The sequence below is a fragment of the Westerdykella ornata genome (assembly GCF_010094085.1).
Source record: "Westerdykella ornata strain CBS 379.55 unplaced genomic scaffold EI97scaffold_2, whole genome shotgun sequence".
NCBI classification, from domain to species: Eukaryota; Fungi; Ascomycota; class Dothideomycetes; order Pleosporales; family Sporormiaceae; genus Westerdykella; species Westerdykella ornata.
The window spans coordinates 591913-612921 of record NW_022986852.1 but is presented as its reverse complement, the minus strand read 5'-3'; the positions used below and the strand labels follow the sequence as shown (position 1 = coordinate 612921).

At 55.3% G+C, this 21009-nt stretch overlaps 9 protein-coding genes across 9 annotated transcripts; 5 read left to right on the top strand and 4 right to left on the bottom strand.

The window, feature by feature from the left end:
• Positions 1-759: 759 nt before the first annotated feature.
• EI97DRAFT_109605 (uncharacterized protein) lies at positions 760-3200 on the top strand. The gene has a single exon (XM_033792963.1). It carries the CDS (start codon positions 1058-1060, stop codon positions 2702-2704), a length of 1647 nt encoding a protein of 548 aa, XP_033657612.1. The 5' UTR covers positions 760-1057; the 3' UTR covers positions 2705-3200.
• On the top strand, positions 3102-6735 carry EI97DRAFT_447676 (NCA2-domain-containing protein; the record flags this gene model as incomplete). Its single annotated transcript, XM_033800112.1, has 6 exons — positions 3102-3118; positions 3202-4333; positions 4384-4991; positions 5047-5271; positions 6066-6271; positions 6416-6735. 6 exons carry the CDS (start codon positions 3102-3104, stop codon positions 6733-6735), a joined length of 2508 nt encoding a protein of 835 aa, XP_033657611.1.
• Positions 6736-7371: 636 nt separating this feature from the next.
• Positions 7372-9706, bottom strand: EI97DRAFT_498345 (MFS general substrate transporter). The gene is made up of 2 exons (XM_033802549.1): positions 9135-9706; positions 7372-8986 (listed from the first exon to the last, which is right to left on the bottom strand). Exons 1-2 carry the CDS (start codon positions 9375-9377, stop codon positions 7535-7537), a joined length of 1695 nt encoding a protein of 564 aa, XP_033657610.1. The 5' UTR covers positions 9378-9706; the 3' UTR covers positions 7372-7534.
• A 648-nt stretch (positions 9707-10354) lies between these two features.
• EI97DRAFT_447674 (uncharacterized protein) lies at positions 10355-12341 on the bottom strand (the record flags this gene model as incomplete). The annotated part of the gene is made up of 2 exons (XM_033800111.1): positions 10355-12116; positions 12172-12341. The coding sequence occupies 2 exons, from the start codon at positions 12339-12341 to the stop codon at positions 10355-10357; spliced, it is 1932 nt and encodes a 643-aa protein (XP_033657609.1).
• A 1120-nt stretch (positions 12342-13461) lies between these two features.
• EI97DRAFT_429831 (DNA damage response protein) lies at positions 13462-14349 on the top strand. The gene is made up of 3 exons (XM_033797534.1): positions 13462-13574; positions 13621-13651; positions 13709-14349. Exons 1-3 carry the CDS (start codon positions 13565-13567, stop codon positions 14187-14189), a joined length of 522 nt encoding a protein of 173 aa, XP_033657608.1. The 5' UTR covers positions 13462-13564; the 3' UTR covers positions 14190-14349.
• Positions 14350-14982: 633 nt separating this feature from the next.
• On the top strand, positions 14983-16050 carry EI97DRAFT_429829 (uncharacterized protein). The gene is made up of 3 exons (XM_033797533.1): positions 14983-15266; positions 15385-15452; positions 15595-16050. Exons 1-3 carry the CDS (start codon positions 15119-15121, stop codon positions 15631-15633), a joined length of 255 nt encoding a protein of 84 aa, XP_033657607.1. The 5' UTR covers positions 14983-15118; the 3' UTR covers positions 15634-16050.
• On the top strand, positions 15583-16225 carry EI97DRAFT_109277 (uncharacterized protein). Its single transcript, XM_033792961.1, has one exon. It carries the CDS (start codon positions 15724-15726, stop codon positions 16072-16074), a length of 351 nt encoding a protein of 116 aa, XP_033657606.1. The 5' UTR covers positions 15583-15723; the 3' UTR covers positions 16075-16225.
• A 104-nt stretch (positions 16226-16329) lies between these two features.
• Positions 16330-18349, bottom strand: EI97DRAFT_429827 (aromatic compound dioxygenase). Its single transcript, XM_033797532.1, has 3 exons — positions 17676-18349; positions 16871-17355; positions 16330-16761 (listed from the first exon to the last, which is right to left on the bottom strand). The coding sequence occupies exons 1-3, from the start codon at positions 17907-17909 to the stop codon at positions 16476-16478; spliced, it is 1005 nt and encodes a 334-aa protein (XP_033657605.1). The 5' UTR covers positions 17910-18349; the 3' UTR covers positions 16330-16475.
• A 289-nt stretch (positions 18350-18638) lies between these two features.
• Positions 18639-20845, bottom strand: EI97DRAFT_390848 (uncharacterized protein). The gene is made up of 2 exons (XM_033796228.1): positions 19793-20845; positions 18639-19740 (listed from the first exon to the last, which is right to left on the bottom strand). Exons 1-2 carry the CDS (start codon positions 20397-20399, stop codon positions 19070-19072), a joined length of 1278 nt encoding a protein of 425 aa, XP_033657604.1. The 5' UTR covers positions 20400-20845; the 3' UTR covers positions 18639-19069.
• Positions 20846-21009: the final 164 nt, after the last annotated feature.

The window sequence follows — 21009 nt, the reverse complement described above, 5'->3', positions numbered from 1 at the left end:
TTCTCTTCAACTTTCAGCCTTGTCTTGACTAGACCCTGACAATGAGAGGCACACCAGAAAACGGGACCCTATTCTTGCGACAAGCTCCAGCACGCGCATGTACCCGCTCCAGGGGCCTCCGGGAGCTCCAGAACGACAGTAGGTTGGGAAAGTTAGTGCGAAACAGCACCTCGCAGCTTTCGCAACGCTTGTCTTCCGGATAGGTGTGGGAAGTGGCTGTGGTGCGACGTGTGAGTAGCAGATTAAGTCTGTCAACCCCAAAGGGGAAGTTCGAGAGCTAAATTCAGAACCACTACGCACGAAACAGGAGACTTGGCGGTGTCCAGTCGCGACTATGGTTTGGCGCTCAGCATGAGTCCGAAAGCCTCTACTGTGTAGGCGACATGAAGTATTGGACCTGCTGACGATGTATCTCAAAGGTGCACCACTCGGCCTTCTCGCATCCTCCGCACCTGTGCTCATCCAGTCGCGCCCTATTTAATCCAGCGCGTTGAGGCTCAGTTTATGGAAATTCATTACCCGATTGGCACCTTGACCCTGTTGTGCTTCTCGGTCTGGGGACGAGAGCGGCTCGCCGGCCGTTGATTGGCGCCGTGCGAGCGCTGGGTGCTGGTGTTTCAGAACCGCTTGGGACGTTCGCTTGGGTGGCAGCCGCTGCATGGGCTTGGAACGTCCGTCTCCCGTCAACAGACTTCCAGGCCGCGAAGTAGGCCTCCGATTGGAAAAAAATGGCGCGCGACAAGTGCAGAGTGGAGCTTTCCTCTGCTTCGACTGACACCTTTTTGGCCGGTTCACCTTGCCCGAAACCCCCCGTCTGTCTTTCCAGTGTCATGCGTCCGCATACCTAGTATAACTAGGGCATCCTCCCTCCCTGTTGCGAACCAGCTGTGGCATTGTGTTTTTTCTTTTCTCCATTCATTTGGACTGCCCAAGAGTCAAAGTCATTCGTTTTCTTTGCTCTTTGGCATCGCCTTTTCTCTTATTGCACAATCGTTAAGCAGGGCTTCGACATTCACTTCTCTTCGTACTCTACTCCACATCATCACTGCAGATCAACATGAAGGTTTCCGTTGCTCTCCTGTTTTCTGGGCTCGTTGCCCAGCAGGTTTCTGCCACCTGGAATCGTCGCGCTGGCCGTTTCAATACTCCTCAATACAACAACAACGAATGTACGAACAAACAAAAGGAGGGCTACAACTGGATCGATCTCCCCAGGGGTGACTTTTCCGGCTACGAGGACTTCAACTTCAAAGGTGGTTGGACTTGTGCAGAAAGGTTCGGCAAGCGAGATTCGCTGACCAAACGAACCTTCAATTCGAAATGCATCAAAAACAAAGTTCGCAAGGAGAAGCCAGCGGCCTTTGACTGCAAGAAGAAGGACGGCTTCTCCGTGACGGAGTTCCAGGTGTCTGTCGAATTCGACACTGACCTTGAGTTTCATTACAAGATGCCCGACAACTCCATCTGCAAACAGATCGCTCCTTGCAAGAAAGAAGGGACCATTGTCCGGAACACACAATGTGGTGGCGCCCGAGAAGTGGAGGTGTATCTGGGCCGCCACAATCAGAAGGACCGCGAAGACTGCGAGATTGGCTTCCACCATATTGGCTTCGATTGCAGCCCTCCGTACGTTCCATCGGAGCCCCCTGCGTCCTCTCCGCCTGCACAAACATCTTCTCCGTTATCTCGCCCTGAAACTTCAGCTGCGCCTCCTCCGGCCTCCGAGACGTCTGTCGTGACTTCTGAGACCCCGGCTCCAACCGAGACTCCCAGCCCACCTGTACAGACACCAATCTACAGGAACAGCACGTTTACAACAAGGACTCCGGTTGAGACTCCTGTTCAGACTCCGGTTGAGATTCCGGTTCAGACTCCGTCGCTGGGCATTGGGACTACTGAGACCACCACCAAGACCCCTGAAGCTGTGAGCAGCACTACTTCAGAGTCTTCCTCTCTTGTGGCTCCCCCGTCTGTTTCGTCCTCACCGCCTGCGAACCCGGGAGTCACCCCGCCCGAGTGTCTTCCGAAATGCATGAACACCTGGTTGGAAATCAACTCAAAGTGCAAGGACAACACGGACGCCAACTGTTATTGCAAGAATCCGGAATTCACGAAGTCGGTCATTGAGTGTGTGGCTGCCTGGGCAACCGACGCCGAAACCCAGCAGGCCCTTCAGTACCTCCTAGGCATTTGCGCATCTCATGTCCCTGAGAACCCGGGCTTGATCACTGACTGCCCTACGTACATCCCACTGAACCCACCGACTCCGCCCGCGACGCCGGCCCCTATCGGCAGTGCACCTCCAGTTCCCGTCACAACCATCACTTATGATACCACGCTCACCAAGCCTTGTTCTTGCGCTGCAAGCACTGACGTTACCTCTACAATCTCTACTACTGTCACGGTCCCTCAAGTTATCTTCACGACGGAAACTCCGGCGCAGCCTCCTGCACCAGGCGTTACACCCCCCGAGGCGCCAGTGGCTCTTGTTCCGGGAACTCCACCCTCGGTCCCAGCCGTGACCACTCCGCCAGTGGCTCCTTTCCCTTCGAACAATGTGCCCACTAGTTTGAGTACTATCGCTGCCCCAAGCGCCAGTGCTAGCTTCAGCCCGCCTCTGGAGTTCCAGGGCGCCGCGTCTACAGTTCGCATTGGCTTTGTTGGCACTGTCTTCGGCGCTGTCTTTGCCATTATCGCTTTGTAAATGATCGAATAATGTGTGAATATCTGGTTTCTGTAGAGTGTGTGTCCGTTATGGCGTGGATCGGTAAGAGTTGGGAATAGTTTCCTTAGTAATGGATGAAGCTTTGGGCTTAGGCATTGGGAGCCTGGTAATATGTCGTTGTTATGCACAAGCACACGTTAAATGATTTCTGTATTTCTGGCTTCAATATCATCCATAGTGCTTTGACCGTCTGTGATTGGCTCATCTTTCTTGATCTGCGCTAACCCACTTTGGACCACTCACCGACGTCATCCGAGTTTTGGAGGCGCGCGACAAAGATTGTCGATTGATCAACAAGCACCACGCATCAAAAACAACCCCCTCGCTTCGAGGCGATCAGACCCAGGTTTCAACGCGGCGGCAGCGTTCCTTCGCAATGTCGTTCGTTGTCGAGTGAGTAGACGCTTCTTTTCCTTTGTGTCACTGCACAGTGCGTTTTGATTACATGCAGCTTTCTAACAATCGCTCTTAAACAGCCAGGTACGGCAAATTGACAGTCGTCTCGACGCGCTCCACCTTGCGCGACAACAGCCTGGCGACAGTTTCTGGGTTACCGAGGAAGAGGCCCACGATTGGTCTTCTGCGGAACGGTTTGCTCACCTCCAGCGGTTGATCAAGAGCCTCTCGGCGACCTCAAGCCCCAAGCAGTCTTTGGTGGGGGTAGACCGTATTGTCGACATCCTTGACGAGGCAAAGCTTGGGACGCAATGGCAGCCTTTGATACAAGGTGGAGGCGACACGAGATATCAGAAGCCCCAGAGAGCGGAGACTTCGTATGAGCATGAGCTGGAATGGCTGCTGCTCAGCAAAGCAACCGCGCAGGCATACGGTGCCGTGCTGAATGCTGTCTTGGAGCAAGCCCTGCCTCTAGAGGATCACATCTGGTACTGGGAAGATATTGCGAGCTCATACCGATACGCCGGGCTGTACTCGATGCAGACGTCCCCTATTCGTCTCTGGAACTGGTATCTGGATATCGTGCACGATGTCAGGAAAAGAGGGGCCAGGAGAGGGATAGCGCTCACGGACGGATGGAGGCAGTTCTACGGCCTCGTCAAGGAGGCTGTCACAGAGAGATCCATTGTGCATATTCAGCGCAAGGTTGTATCACCGCTTGCTCTGGCGCAGAATGAGGCGAAGCGAAAGGCAAAGGCTCTCAAGGGGATCCGGTTACGATGTGCGAACGCTTTGGGCTTGTTACTGGGAGAAGGTCTCAGCTATGAAAGCAGCCATGGAAAAGGTCTGGAGGTGTTGGATGCCGAAAGCACAGAGCCCGAAAACCGACACAAATGGAAGGGAACCGTCGCAAGGAATATATCTCTGATGGATGCCGTTCTTCATACACTCAACGATGGTAGCCAAGTGAAGTTTGACGAAGCTGTAGCAGCCATCACCGAGGAAGATCATTACTTCGAGCCACATGAGGCTTCTGGGGAGGAATTCAGCATCTCCACAGTGTTCCTTCAACCCGCCGACGTTGCAAGGCGCCTTCGTGGCGTCCTTACCCAGGCCTTGCCTACCTATACCGCGACATACCGGGCCCGCGTAAAGAGGAGTGGGCGGCCCTCTCGTCTCATACGGTACTGGCTTCCTGCTTCAATACTCTTGGTGGGTACCGCCCCTTTAGCCTTGTCGGCCACCATTCTAATGGCAACCAGGTCTCTTCGACAACTATCGTCCGCATTGTTGTAAACCGTAAAGAAGATATTCTCGCCTGGATCCGCGAATTTGGGCGAACATGCATTGACTTCTGGTCCAACTGGGTTGTAGAACCGGTGAAGAAGGTCATTGGCACGATACGGCATGACGAGGGAAGTGAAGTCTCCATCCTCAGCAAGAGGAGCCTGGAGGGTGATCGCGCCAGTCTCGAACGCATGGTGATTGATTTTGCCGTGGCAAACCGCGAGGGCCCTCCTCTCACCGAGACGCACATCGCCGCCCTACGCGCCAAAGTACGCGAGGGAGACTTAACGCCCATCTTGAAGGCATACGAGAAGGATATGCAACGACCGGTCATGGGCGCCATCCGGGGAAATCTCATCAGTGCGCTCTTGATCCAGGTCCAGAAGACGAAGGTGGATGTGGAGGTGGCGATGGCTGGGATTGACTCGATATTGAAAAGTCAAGAGCTGCTGTTTGGTTTCATCGGATTGACGCCTGGACTGCTGGTCACGGTGGGGGCGTATCGCTGGCTCCGGGGCGTGTTCAGCAACCAGAATAGTCTGGAGGCGTGGCGGCGGCAGGGCCAGTTGGTGATTAAACTAAGGTGAGATGATGTAGCTATCCCCACTTGGCCCGCATGTGATACTGATAAAGTATAGGAATATTGACCGGATCCTCGTCGGATCAATGGGCAATACCAATGAATATGGGGAGATATCATACGAGGATCAGGGCCTCCTTCTGTTTGAAGTCCATCGTCTGCGCCAGACAGCCAGCGGCATTCTACCACGCCGCATCTTCCACGATTTACTGGAAGATTTGAGCGAACTCGCTGAGAACAGGAATGGGCTGGAGAGGCAACGCAGAGTGGTGGAACGTATCAGGTGGGCGTATAGGAAGTGGTTCAGGTGAGGTGAGGAGGGTAAAGAGGCTTATGATTCAGGTAGTTGTAGATAAATATAATGGTCGACAAGAGCGCCACGCGGCATGGTCCAAACCACGACAACATACAGTACATGAGCATCTTTCACTCGAGCACCTCCCCTCTCAATCATCATTGTCCTGTGGCTGTGGTCGATGCAGGTGGGAGTGGTGGTGTATCTACCTACGTATGTTGGCCGTGACGTTCCGTTTGGTTGCCCCTGCCTTGGTGTGCTTGGCATCCATGCCCATGCCCCCAATGTCGGCTCATCGTCCGCCTGCATCTTGGCTCTACAAACCGTACAACCCCATCTTCGACGTCTGCCTGGTAAAAGTGCGCCTCACGCGTGCAACAAGCAATCCACCCTCTGACCTGGTCACCTCCTTCCCGACGCTCCGCCTTCCGGAACCCCGCTCCCACGTCTCTCCGCCGCCAGAGGCCTCCCCAAGGCCTCTACAAGAAAGCCCCCCGCGCCGATTGACGCGGACTGCACCCGCCTTCCCCAATATACGGACTCGCTCGCCTCCGCAGACACCATGGCGGGCACTAGGAACTACGACTTTCTGGTGAGGCTCTCCCAAGCTCGAAGCCGGGCGGCTTAAACGAACCCGTCATGCCCCTGTGTCCGCCTCCTGCGCCGTTCCCCCGACCCCCTCGGAGGCATATTTCCCGCTAACATGTCCACTTCTCGCAGATCAAACTCCTCCTCATCGGCGACTCGGGCGTAGGCAAGTCGTGCTGCTTACTGCGGTTCAGCGAGGACTCGTTCACGCCGTCCTTCATCACCACCATCGGCATCGACTTCAAGATCCGGACCATCGAGCTCGACGGCAAGCGCGTCAAGCTGCAAATATGGGATACCGCCGGGCAGGAGCGGTTCCGGACCATCACGACGGCGTATTACAGGGGCGCCATGGGCATTCTGCTGGTCTACGATGTTACGGATGAGAGGTCGTTTAACAGTATGTCTAGCGTTTTCCTTGCTTCTGGAAGGCCTTGGAAGAATAACGGTTGGCTCATATGGCTAGCTGGGATGAGAGATCGAGTTTCCAAGCGCTCCATTTCCCCATGTCCGCCCGTCTGATCCATGCTGACAACCCCTCCAGACATCCGCACCTGGTTCTCCAACGTCGAGCAACACGCCACCGAAGGCGTCAACAAGATCCTCATCGGCAACAAATGCGACTGGGAAGAGAAACGCGCCGTCTCTACCGAGCAAGGCCAGAAGCTTGCCGACGAGCTCGGCATCCCCTTCCTCGAGGTCAGCGCGAAGAGCAACATCAACATCGACAAGGCGTTTTACTCGCTCGCGGCGGATATCAAGAAGAGGTTGATTGACAGCGCGAAGAACGATGGGCCGTCGACGAGCGTGAACGTCGGGGATGCGGGACAGGGTGCGGGGACAACGGGAAAGACGTGCTGCTAGAGTGGTTGCGGGCGGCCAATGTTGGAAAAAGTCCCTCAAAGCAATACGATGACGCCCGATACTGAGCCCGGGGTGGGACCTATCCTGTCGATGCGGATTGCGAGTGCACGAGCTGCTGGCTTTTGTTCGACAGGCCAGTTTCCATCCGGTGAGTGCCAAGGCGACGAAGAGTGTGGAGGGCATGCGGACGATGGGCGTGGCGTCATGTATGAAAGGGAGCAGGGAAACGCGGCGATATCCCATCTATCTATCTACACAGCTCGCTCTATTACACTTTTCCTCCTTTTCCTTCTCCTTTTCCTTCTCCCTTTTTTTCCCCTTCGGAGTTCGAGATGGTGGGACCTGTGCGTTTCATTTTCCTTTTCTCCCTTCCTCCTTTCCTCCAAGTCAAGTCTATGTACCAGTCAGGCATAGAGTCTATGGACGATAACGACGCGCGTTGGGGGCCTCGTCTTCGTCATATACTCTTTTCCCTCGTCTGATGTATCTGTTAATGGTGATAATGGCATCTTGTACATGATATGATGCAGTACTACTGGCTTGCTTGGGATTGGTCCGCAAATGTGTGTAGTGTTTCGTGCAGACGGATGAGAAGAAACCCGGAGCTGGATGCTTGACGTGGCTTCTAGGTAAGTTCTTGATTGTCTATCTAGGTATATATGAATGGTGACAAGAAGGAAGCAGGGTAGAAATTGGTATTCCTGTAAGGCTAGAACACCATATCCACCACACCTCCTCACCACTTCAGGCTCCCCTGATTCCATCTCCCCACATCCCCTACACTAACCCTGGCCCTCCCTCACATACTCGCCCTCCCGCGACTCTCAAACGGCAAACCCCACACCAACAACCCAGCGCCCACGAACAAGGCACCACTCACATAGACAGGCACACTGGACCTTAAATCGGCAAACATGGCGACAATGGGCGCCATGACGCCAAAGACGCGATTCGCGCCCGCCGTGACGGCGTTGCCCGTGCCACGATCCCTGGTCGGGAAGATCTCGGGCGTATAGGCGTAGAGCACGGCGTACATGATATTCGCGACGAAATTGTAGGCGCAGTTCCAGCCCAGCAGGGCCGTCGAGGTGAGGGATGTGGTGCTGGCGAAGAGAAACACGCCTGTCAGGATGGTCGAGAGGGAGAGGGTACCTTTTCTGCCTATGTAAGGGAGTTCGACGAGCAGGCCGCCCAGGAGGCACCCCGGGACGCCGAGGACGGCGATGATGAGGGCGTTGCGGTAGGTCAGGTAGGTGGAGGAGTCGCCGAAGGAGGCGCCGCGGGTGGCGAGGGTGTAGGGGAGGAAGGCGTTGTAGAGGGGGAAGGAGAGGCCGATGAGGGCCCAGATGAGGGTGATGAGGGTCGTGGAGAGGGCGAGGCGCGGCGTGTGGAAGAGGGAGCGGATGTGCGTGAGGGAGAGGTGGGAGAGGCTGCGGTAGAGGGCGGCAGTTTTGGAGGTGGATTGAGGGGTGGCAGCAGCGGGAACAGGAGGAGGGGGATTATTGGTGGGAGAGGAGGTCCTCGTCGTCCCGGCGAGCTGCTCGCACACCTTGAGATCCTCGATGGAAAGGCTCGTCGTCTTGCCATTCCGTCTCGCGACTTCATGCACCACGCGCACGGCCTCTTCGTCCCTGCCCCTGCCCATCAGGTACTTTGGACTCTCGAAGATGGTGAAGCACACGAAGCGCAGGAAGAACATGATCATGGCCACGCCACCCATGACAATCATGAAGTACCTCCATCCCATGTTGGCGGATCTGCTGCACGTCGCCTGAGTCCCGTCTTCTTCATCTGCCTGCTGGCAGGTCAGATTGCCCAGCAGCGGCCACGCGACCAACGTAGCAAACACCTGCGCCAATGCCCAATCGATACTCAGCACGGTAAGCAGATACTGGTGGCTGGCGGGCAAAAACTCCAGGAAGATGGCCGAGTCCACGGGTAGATTGCCGCCCACACCGACGCTCCAGAGGGCCGCGAAGGTGGCGATGGCGCCGAAATTGGGGCTTCCCGCGGCCACGAGGCCAAAGACGGCGGTGATGCCGATGGTGAGGTTGAAGGCCCAGCGGCGGCCGAAGAGGTCGCAGCCGAAGCCCCAGAAGAGGGCGCCGACGAGCAGGCCGAGGTTCTGGGCCAAGGTGAGGTAGGGGGGTCGTTGGGGCAGGAATTCGAGGGTGATGGGGGGTAGGATGAGCGACGTGGTGATGGGCCAGAGGTTGTCCGAGGCCCAGCCGAAGCCGATGACGATGAAGAGCTGGGAACTGTCAGCATTGTTCAGAATGGCGAGGGGTGTTGATAGCTGAGGAGAAAAGACATGGCGTTACGAAGAAATAAGGGCTGTGAATATAGGAATCGAATTCAAGTGCTCACTTGGAAAATGGAAAGAGTGAATGTATACTGACCTGCCACTGATACCTCCCCATGCCAATCTCCTGGATCGCCTTATTCAGCACCCTCGCCTTGGCCGCGTACACGGGATCCCCCAGAGCGACATCCTCGAGCACGGCGACGGGCGCGTCTCCTACCGCGGCATCGACGTCCACATCGACATCTTGGGAGGCGTCGAGTTTGGATTTGGTTTTGGTGCTCGGAGTCGGGTTGTGGTCGACGTCGGTGGCTGGGGAGGAGGGGGGAACGGCGGCCATTGGGTTGTTGGAGCGCGAAAAGCTGCGAACCGGGACGGAAGAAGGTTGGTTGAATTGGACGTCGCGCAGTTTTTTCCCCTTTTGCAACTTCTCTTCAAGACGTCGGGTTCAATATCCTGCACTGCTATACGAAGGCGTGAATCGAACCGATCGAATGCCCTCGAATCCACAGGAAGGCCAAATGCCAGTCCCCAAAAGTAGGAACTTCAGAAGAATATAAGAAACCTTTCGAGCTTCGACACAGCTTCCATGCAGCAACTTTTTTATACTGTACTCGGTACGTCTGCCACCAACCGGTATCCTTGTCGTCGCACCCTAGGCGAGTTGGAAGTTTGTTGACGGCACCATGATGGACTTGGCCCCCGCTATATAACTGTTAGAACCGTGCTATCCCTAGTCCGCCGTATCCCGCGTCCGTATATAAGCAAGGAAGGTCCCTAGGTCCCAACCTATCAGAATAATCAGAATAGGACCCCCGCCTGTCGCCATCCCCGCTGATGCTGTCGCAATACGAGAATGTATCCCCGACAATGCCATGTGCGACCACATCTCCTTGTCCTACTTATCTACCTTTGTAGGTAAATATAATTACTCAAGTAGTCTATGGCAAAGATGCCATGGGCGTGGGATGATGGTGCATGGATAAATCTGTATCTGAATGTATTTCCCGAAACATGCAGGTTTGTATGCACAAGTGCCAGAAATGTACATGGGTCCTGCTAATCGATCGAAAGGGTGAAAAAGGAAACAACCGGGGTGCGGGAACCAGAGAAAAGTAAGAGAAGAGAAAGGAAGAAACATCGACAGGGTATCTACTCCAAGCTTACACACATGCACGCACGCTATAAGCACATTGCACCGCATCATCTATGCCCCGCATCCCATATACTGTGTAGTCGCACACACCCAGCCCTCCCTGCCATCGTACTTCCCCCGCAACATCTCCCATTCGCAATTCCCCTTCTCGATCCAACCACCTACCGCGTAACCCGCCTCACCCAAATCGCACTCCCCGCGTTCGGATCCTCCCTCTCCCTCTTCCTCAGCGCCCGATGCAGCCGCAACCCCACCCCATGCTCCTCGGCCCTAATCTCCGCCAACTCGTCCTCAAACTCCTTCTTCCGCTTCTCCACCATCCGCGCCGTCTTGAAGTCCGTAATCAGCGGGTTCGGAGGCGCCTGGTTGTTCAGATCCTGCAGCAGCCGGTGCACGTTGGACCGTCGGATGCGCAGGTCCTCCATCTGCGCTTCCAGGATGTCGACGTGATCGGCCGCCGAGAGTTCGGTCGGGGGACGCGGTAGGGCCTTTTGGGTCTTGGTGGAGAAGCCGGAGGGGGACCGGGGGGAGGGAGGGTCGTTGGTCCTCATGGTAGAGGATTGTGCGGATGGGCTTGGAGTGGTTGACGCGAGGGGTTTACGCGCCGTGACTTTCTCCGACGCGGGTGGCACTGGGCGGCGACGATTGAGGATCGAGGATGCGGCAGGCAGGGGTTGCTGGTCGAGCGCTGCGGCGGAGGTAGGGAGAGGCGGAGGTGGTGAGGGAGGAGGCGAATGCTGTGACTGCTGATACGTGGTGCTGGAGTTGTAAGTCGTCCAGCTGAACCGGCTGACGGGCCCGTCTTTGCTTGCAGCCGTAGAGCCGGGAGTTTGTTCTTCGGTGGATTTTCTGCTGATCTTCTGCCCCGGTGGTGTCGCGGGTTCCTTCGGTATGTTTCTCTCTGTAGATTGTTGCTGGTCTGTCTGGGTCCCTACTGGCGGATTTGTGCTGGGCTCGGCATATGCGCCGGAACTCGGAGGTCCCCTAGAAGGCGCCGACGCCAGAGGAGGGATCACAGGAGTATGCGGTGTCCTTGGAGAAGCGATACTTCGAGGAGGAGAATTCCTTCCGACTTTGAGGGGTACAACGGGCTTAATGGGGTCGTCATGCGCGCCATACGCTTGTGAGCCATCTGCGACAGGTCCGGTGTCAGCCGCTGCAGGAACGCGGCCGGTAGGCGACGCCACCGGACTCGATATGTTCCTTGGCCCTCCTTTAACTGCTCTGGGCTCGGGCTTCCGCTGGAAGTTGAGAGGTTGTTTTGCGGGTTGATCACGAAACGGCTGCACGATTTCCGCTCGGCCACTCGCCCCCTTCCATGGCTCTCGAGGAGTGAAGGTGATGTCAACGAGTGTTGGCTTTACGCCTGTATAACCTGGACGCTCAAGTCCAGGAGCCATCTTCCTTGTTGCGTTCATCTGAGTCCCAGTCATTGTGTCGCGCGAAGTAATCGGGTGAGAGCGCAAAGACACTGCTTCCTTGGCGAAAGCGAGCGGATTGACCTGCCCAGCTTTCCCCGCATTCCCAGAAGTAGGCTCCCCAGAATACTCATCCCATCGCACTTTGCCGTCGGGGGCGACCTTGCCCGGCCAGAACTTCTGAGTGCTTGCCCGCGGCGGTGTGTTGTCGGGCACTCGGCGAAGAACCGGGATGTTACTGCGCATGGTGGTGGGCTGGCCGCGGCTCTCATCTAGAGGCGATACATCTCGCATGGAACGAAAGCGCCGTGGTTTCCTTGGGTCGCGCTCCTCATCGTCGGGTTCGGGGGAGCTGGGTGGTGATATGTCGGCGGTCGTAGAATACGTGGCACTTCCCTTTGTGTAGTCTAGTCTCTGTGGGGGAGAGGATCGACCGTAGGGAGGCGAAACAGAGTGCGTTCCTGAAGGTTGATATGCTCGGGGGTCATGAGGGGAATATATGTTACTTAGGAGCCGTCAGTGGTTGAGATGATATGCTGCCAGCCGACGGGTGGACTTACTAGGAATACGTTTGGATCGGTGGAGAGAAGGATTCAGCCTGGTAGGCGGCATTTTGTGCGTCGGAAACCGTGGGTATATGCCTGAGTTGGTCTTGGTCATAGGTGGTTTCAAGGAGCACCGGATTGCCGATTTGCTTCTCCTCTGCGCGTCGGCCCATTCGTTTCCACATGTTGGCCTAGGAGAGACTGTTAGCAATGCTCGATACATCTTCAGCCATCATACTGTGAGTCGGAAGGTCTGCGAAGCCAATCACGTAGCAGATATTGCCAGGGTCCACTATGGAGAATGGGGAGAGGAAAGGTGGCATGCGTATAGGCATATGGAAATTTTGCATGTTGACAAGAGCTCCAAGGGCAAGCAACGCAAAGTCCAGTTTGGAGGTAGAAATCGTCAAGTGAGGGGAAGTATTCGCATCCACGAAACCCAGCCTCTTAGGATTGGATCCAATACCGATATGTCAAGGTGTCGAAGTGGATACAGGCGTCCAGTTTCAGCGCATAGCTCCAGTGTCCAGGGTCGACTGGAGAGGAAATTTCCAGCGAAGAAGGATGAAGCCAAACCCACGCACACGTCCATAGATACTTACCGGAATACTGAGAGTTGAAGAAAAGTGTTTGGGTGGGTTGGGAGCACTTCTTGAACCAGCAATGGGTACGGAGTACTCGAATGCCAAACAAGCAACTCGAAATGTGACAAAGGAAGGGACGGAAGCACAGCCTGGAAAGGAGCGAATCGGGCCAGATAATCAAATGATGAGAAGACAGACCAGCTGAGCAACAAAGCGCGAGGACTTGTTGGAGCTGTGCGTGCTAGCGTGCCCTCTGCGAGCAAACCATCGGCGGTGGTCGTGAATCGCTGAGGTCGCGCGACACGATACGGAGTGTCAACTGACGACGACGCGCAAGTTATGCTTCCCCCAGGCTCCCTCGGCCTCGAAGTGGAGAGGAGCAGGCCAAATGAGAGGCTGCTGCGAGCCGGAGCCAGTTGGGTTGCGATGTTTCAGGGTTATGGTTGGAGGTTTCAGGGCCAGAAATGGGTCCGGGGGAGCTGGGAGCTGAGTGTGGCGCGGCTCGTGGCGCGGCAGGAGGAGCTTGTGAAAGTAGGAGAAGAGACTACCTACTGCTCTGTCACGTTCTGTGTCCGAGAGAGCCAGCAGTAGGTGTGTTGCGCTCGGCGAGCAGTGAATACCAAATGGCGGCACAGATGGATACAGTACCGTGGTAGTAGGTAGCATTTATCATTAGTATTAATAGACTGCCGTCAGCTCCGGCTTTGGTCCCATCAGATCTCCGTCCCTCACCCTCTATCCCACCCCTCATCCACCAAACAGAAGAGGCCCCCAAGCACCTCCATATATTGCGACTAGCTTTGACTTCACATCTACTCGTTCAAATGGCAGACAGTGAGTCCACCCCGCCTTGCTTCCATCATCCGCTGACGTCCAGCAGCAACATCCTCTCCTCCACCGGCGGCCACGGCGTAAGCTTTCCGGTCCGGCAACGTCCCCAGCGCTGTCCATCTAACAGCAGTTCTCAGTGCCTCACCCGTCACGCCCATCAACCTCGTTCTTCTCTCCCTCTTCGTGATCCTGGTCTACTTCCGCCTCAGGCCCGCAAAGCCGCAGACGCTGCCTCGCGCTCCTCCCCCCACCGTATTCCGCACCTTCACTCCGCCCGAGCTATTTCCCTACAATGGTCTGAACGGCATGCCAGTCTACCTGGCGGTGCGCGGACAAGTCTTCGACGTGACGGCCGGCAGGCAGTTCTACGGGCCAGGCGGTCCCTATGCCAACTTTGCCGGTCGCGACGCCAGTAGAGGACTGGCTTGCGGCAGCTTCGACGAGGACATGCTGACCAAGGATCTGGACGGACCATTGGACACCCTCTCGGACCTGGGCGAGGAGGAGATGGAAGCTCTTCGCGGCTGGGAGGAGAGATTCCTGGAGAAGTACCTCGTCGTGGGCAAGCTGGTAGCCGTGGGCAGCGAAGAAGCAAAGGCCGCCGCTGCCCAAAAGTGAGGAAAAGGGAATGACTAGTAACAGTATACGGGGGATGCACCGGATAGGGCCAATATGGTTCCCCGGTGAGGCACAGACCATGTACTCTCAGTTACGCATGGCGCTACGGGGACAGTATACGATAGAGGAGGCCCGAAATAAACTGTGATCTGATCTCGACAATTGAGTGGTCACGCGACGTCCATTGTTGCTAGAGTGCAAGTATATTGGATCGCCATCTGATTATTGAGTCGTCTCCCATTCTCTACTCCCGCGTCGTCAACTCATGCCATCCCGGTCCGGCGCGCCCCTGATTTACTTGCAGGAGAGCAACTGCAATGTTACATACCCAGCATCTGTAGCTGTGGTCTGCGGTTCTGGTCATACGCGAGAGTTGCCGCATGATTCTTCCGCTTATAGGCACACTGTGGACATGTTGAGATGCCAAACAGATCCAAACCGCTCGGTGAAGGCAGCTCAAGGATGAATAGATTGACGGAGCAGCCATTCGAACCCGTCTCGAGTCCTCGACGGCAGCCAATGCTCGTCTAGTCTAAGCTAGCAACAGAAGCATGACCATAACCAGGCCCCGGCGGTTCCCTGCATCTATTCTGTTTCAGCCTCGCCTCGATGCAAGGCGGCTATCGGTAGGACTTGGGACTACTGGGAGCACTCGTTGCCCCTCGGTGTAGGGCAAAAGCAAATAACAATAATAATATGGTTCGCTCCATTCGGACTAGCACCATGTGCTCTTTCCGGATGTTGTGTTGACTCTCCCTCCTCCTTTCCACCTTTCCTTCTTTCCTCTCTCTCTCTACTCTCTCTCCCTCTCTCTCCCACTCTCTTCTCTATTCCACCAACCAGACCCCTCTTACCTTCTCACTCATCTGTTCCATTTGACGAGTACTCAACTCCTGTGTTTACCCGTCCTCGCTTTCAACTCTTCAGCAATGGCTCCTACTGCTACCACGACCACCAAAACTGCGCCCTCCAAGACCAAGGCTGCCAACGGCTCCGGCGTCAAGAAAGCCCCAGGTGGCCGCAAAGGTGGCAAGAACGCGAACGCGAAGAACGCCATGGTCAAGATGCAGGCTTACTGTAAGAGGATCACTCCTTCCCTTCACTCATTCCCCCATCAAGCGCGTATTGAACGCGTTTTAGACGCGTTTCCATCATGTTTCCAGGCTTGTAGAGGACCAACTGACGCCGCTCGCAGTCAAGGCGCATCGCCACGAGTTCAAAGATCTCCCGTTCAAGGAGCAGCAGAAGGAGCTCGGGAAGAAGGTAAGCGGATTCTCCTGCAGGTGGCACAGCGATGCCCCTTCCTTGTCTCGTGCAGCGCCAGGCTCCGCTATTGATTCCTGATTCCTCCATTGGCCCACCGCTCTCGTTCATTGTTATACCATTCTGTACTAACTCGTTGCAGTGGAAAACGGCTCCCGAGAATCCCAAAGTGAGCGCTTAATCGGGACCATTGCGCAACCTGCAATCTATACCAAAAGGTGTAGTTGGCGCACGACATGACCGACAGGAGCCGTTCATCTTCGCCGTATGCATGTTCCTGCGCCGTTCTCAATCTTCAACACTCCGGACCCATGCTCTTCAGGCGGACCGCCTGATGCATATCTTGGTCCACCAAATCCATTTCCTTGCTGTACTTGCTGTAACTCTTCCATCGCCACATGGCGACAGACGATTATTCCGGGCTGGAGTTTTCTCTTTTCTTTTTTCTGTTTTCTCTTTCCTTCGGAGGGTGAATTTCAATACGACTCAACATGTGACACGAATTTCATTTTCAAACGGCAGATCGAGTGGCGCTGGGAGTGGGACGGCCATTATTGGGTTTATACGAGGCTTCGAACAGACTTTCCGGGCAATATGGATGAATTTCAAATTAGCTTCTTAGCGCCCTCCGCACGTATGGCTTGCATTGTGCTTGCGGATGTTCCTGCGTTGCAGGCTTCAGGCTAATTGGATGCAGAGAGATGCATGACGGTGTTGGCTCGGGTTGTTTGACGACATGCGCCCCGGAACTGGGTACAGTTCATCCAAGTTTGGAAGTGTTCGGAGTCGATGCAAGTTCCATGAACTGGTGTTGCCAAAGTGTGAGCACGCGACAGCAGCCAGACTACACTTCCTAAGGTTCGTTTTCGCAACGTGTTCAGTTCCTAAACCTGCTGGTTTTATGGGTTGCCTGCTCAATCAGCAGGAAATCTAAGCACATTTGAACTCCCTTCGGATCGCGTTTCCCCCAATCATCCTCTAGACTCTGTTGCTACAATTCAACACACTTCCCTCGGGCACCTCCTAATCCACATCCGGCACCGGCAACCCATCCACAATCCGCCACCCTTCACCCCAGAGCCCCAACTTCTCCATGGCCTTCCTGGCCTCGTCGTCCCTCAGCTTCTGCGTCTCCTCCTCGGTCACGAGCACAAAGTCGTACGTCAGCACCTTGCAGGGCCCGTCACCCTCGACGCCGTACATCTCGCGCTGCTCGGGCGTGATGTCCTGGAGGTCGACGATGAGCGAGTCCTTGACGCCGAAGACGGCGTCGCTGGTTTCGTAGGGGTCGTGGCGGAGGTAGAGGGCGCTGGCCAAAGTCAGTAACTTGGAGAATGGGAGGAGTAGTTCTCTCTGAATGGGTGAGGAAGAACAACAGTACCGAAGGTACTTGATAGTGAAGAAAAGGGAGCACCCACGTAATCAACGTCTCGAACCCTTCCCCCTCCAACAAGAAATGCACATGGCTCGGCCTCCACGGATGCCTCCCCAGCGCGTGCAACATCTTGCCCACGGGCCCGTCGTCGGGAATCCGATACGGCACGGGCACAATGGCCTTGAACCAGAACCTGCCCTCGTCGTCGCTGCGCAGCAAACCGCGCCCGTTCGGCTGCCCAGCGTAGCTCGCGTACTGCACGTCGTAGACGCCCTTGGAATCCGTCTCCCAGACGTCGATGGAGATGTCCTTGAGGGGTTGGCCCGAGGTGGAGGAGACGGTGCAGAGGCAGAGTAAGGGGGTGCCGGAGGGGTCGTGGGTTATGGTTGCTCCCTGGGTGGAGGATGGGGATGTGTGCGTGTGGAAGGGGCCTAGGACGGTGCCTTGGGTTGCGGTTGAGGGTTTGGGGTGGGAGAGGGAGTCGATGAGGAGGGAGAGGCCGAGGGTGTCGGAGAGGAGGATGAATTCCTGGGGGAGGAATGTGAGTTTGGTGGGGTTTGATTATATATGTTTGAGGTGGAGGGAGAATGGTGGATTGAAGATGTGCGAATGGGGACGATTTTGAGAGAGATTGGACGTTGAGATCCAATCCCAATGTAAGGAGAGAAGACAGAAAAGACAAGACAAGTAAAGAAAAGAAAAATCCGATACAGTTCTAGAAGGAATGTATCAACGAATTCCCTTTCGAGCCTCCCAAACGACATCCCCCTTCCATAAACGCAACTACTTCTTCCAACCAACCCCAAAAAGAAACCACGGAGAAATTATCAGTAAGAAAGCATACATACCTGTCGGACATCACTACTCATCTTGCCCACCTCGGTCAAAAACTTGACCCCTTCCATCCACTCGTCCGTACTCAGCCGCGTCTCGCGTGCGAAATCGTGCAGGTGCGTCACCAGCCGCTCCATGATGTAGCGCAGGCGCGGGTTCGACGTCTGCGCGTTGATGGCGTGTACGTTGGTGGTGATGTTCTCGATGGTGAGGTCCTTGAGGTTGGGAAGGGGTTTGGAGGAGGCCATTTTGGGCGGTATTGGGATGGGGTTTGTAATGGGGATGGGAAGATGGAGGGTGGGCGGATGTGTTTTGTATGCGATATGAGGTTTTTGGAGTTCGAGTTAGAGTTGATGCGACTTCGGCGGAGAATGTTGGATGGGGGTTATTTCTCGTTTTTTTTTTGGTACCGCGGGAGTACTCAAAGAGTTGTCGGGAATGGAATAATCGTATACGTGTGAAACGAAAGAGTAAAGAATCCCGAGTCGTTGGTGGTGCTGTTGGTAGTTATCGAGGAAGATCCCTTAACGTTGACGTTGACGGATGCTGCAGGCTTCCGTAATCGAGCTATCCCAATGCTAGTCCACAAAACAATTGAAGAGGAGAAAAACCAAAGTATTCTCAAATCAATCGAGTATCGATGGTTAAAGACTATCTCCGATGTTTAGTCTGCCCCGCATGAATAGGCCGCCGAGGTGAGGTTCGGAGGGGTAGCTCGGTATTTCTTGGGGTACTTTTGGGTACTCGAGCGAGCTATGTGGGGCAGGGAGGTGTGCATTGCTATACCCACCATCAAAGGGGAAAAGGAATGGATTGGAGCTGAAGGAGGGGGACAAGCATGTACGGTGCGGATAGGACATAGAGTAAGAAGTTTGTAGCCTTGTCTTTCCCATAGCCGATTTCTGGGATTGCAAATCAATCATGGTTAAATGCATTGGACAAAACTCAACACAAAAGACTGAGGGATGAATATAATTCTCAATTGCATTGCTTTGCTGCAGCTAAAATATTCGAGTCCTGAGATGTAACCAGCCCCTAGACCACATCCTAGCTCCAGCCAGGATCAAGTCTAATAAGCTAGAGATAGCCGATAAAAGACTGGATGTTGATACCGAGACTCCACGGATACCATATCCCATAGCGTAAGAATCCGTTAGGCATAACCAATGATCTCATCATCGGATTGTTATACAATCCATTTTCCTTTTGTAACCATCGCGCATTGCAACACGCCGCCCCCAGATGAATCCGGTTGTAGATTGAAGACTCCCCAGGACGCCGTGCTGATACCCTATCCTTATCCATAACCGAAACAGTTACCTACAATCCACAACCGGCATGCTTTGAAATAATGAGACGGGTGTGATACCTGGATTCGCCAGACAGAATCTGGAGCCAGTTCCTGGATTCAAACCAGAGACCACGAGGAGCTGTTTCCGTCATCTACGTCAGTCGAAGGAATTGGCGCTGAGATGACCTTGGGAGTGGATGGAGCGGAACACTCAAGTTGTAACCTGGCGCATGCAGCGAGAAGGTCAGGATCGAAGACTAGAGTATTGGGCGCCGGATGCTGCGGCACATCTACGACGGATGCGGCATCGTCCGACTCATCAGGGCCAGACTCCTCGCTGAAGCCCTCATCATCACCTTCATCAGCGGAGTCATAGGCGGTTTCAGCAGCCCTCGCACCACCCTCTCCAACCGCGCTCATGCTGGACACGTTCGAAGTATCAGCGTGATCATCGAATTCGCGAGTGACGTTTGGGCGGTGCACGAGCGTGAAACCTTCCTCGGCACTGGAGAGGTCGCTGTCCGAATAGACACCAGCTCCTTGACCGGCACCGTCTTTCTTGAACCGACGAACGAGGGCGAAATTGAAATCGCTTTGAGTGAGCGTCTTGCGCCTCTTCGTACGAAGGCTGCCGAATGCATCGCCGTCCGTGTCAGTGCTGTCAAGGCGGTCAGGTTCAGTGTCGTACCAGCCATGTGCATAGTGCTCGGACTGCAAATCACGGGTTTCGATCTCCACGGAGAGGGGTGTGTTTTCACAAACAGGAAGTTGCATGATGGCGGAAGCACCTTGGGATGCCGTCAGCACATAGGCTGCCCTTCAGACAGGATAGAGCTATACCTTCATCAATGAGACCACGCTTGAAACTGGTCTGAACCAGAGCACGATGGAATTCGGGAATCTCATACGCGACTTGGCGGAATCCTGCATTGGCACCCAGGTCATGGTAGGCAAAGCACGAGACGCAGTAGTTCAGAAGACAGTCAAGCAGCTCAGGACCAGCCGTGGGATATCGATAGAGGAATCGAATCGTCTCACACAGGTCGGCGGGAGGGCAAGGAACGCAGCAGGCCAGTTCAGTGTTGCTGAAGAAGTGCATACGCGCAGCCACCCTGAGCCTCGGGAGGTCGAAGTCCTGGGCCACCTTTGACATTTCGGCGTGCTTGAGGAGCGAAGGAGACGCTTGATCTCTCTCTGCTGGGGTGAGATAGTCGCCCCATTGCAGATAGCGCATCAGGCCGTGCACAATGTCCTCGGACCTGACGTCGATGCCTGCCTGGCGGCGGCCTTGGGGCCCATCGCTGAGAGCTTCTGCAAGCACGGGGCATGTGCAGCGTATCAGGCCGGCGGGAAGGTTGGTGATGCGCTTGGAGGTGCCATCTGGAAGGAAGACGATCAGAGTTGCGACGTCGTGAGGATCGTATGTCCAGGACAGCTGCTGGGCCATGTCCGAAGCCTGCACACGGCGCTGGTGGATGCAAATAGCCAACGCGATGCGAGGCGAAACGGGCGCGAGAGGTTGCGATGCTGCAAGCAGAAAGATGGAGGAGACTCAGACAAGTACGATGAAGCAAACGCCGAGAACGGGCAGCTGGTGTAAGTATGCGACTAGGCTGCCGTCTGCCCACGGGATCTGCTCCGCTCTTCCTGACCGTCTCCTTGTTTGGCGTTGACCATCCGCAGCTCTCCAATTGAGCGATGCAAAGCTACTGTCGGCGTGCGCAAGGAAGTTGTGGCAGGGAAGTGAGAGAGTAGCTTCGCCAGGTAGATGGTATGTGGTTCAGAGAGTCGTTCGATTGCATGTGAGAGCTGCTGCTGCAGGCGCACACCTGGGCATGCAGAGAGTAAGGTCACATGACGTCGATGCGGGACCCTTGGACCGCCCGTTGGATCGGAAGCGAGCCGTGGCAGTGCATGGGGGCAGATGGTGGTCAGCAAGATTTGCTGGGCGCCACAACAATGGACGGAGCTGAGAGAGGGACATTGTCTGATGAAGGGGCGATGCGAGATCCGAGGCGACGAGAGAGTGTAGGAGGGATGGATGTCCTGTTCGAGGA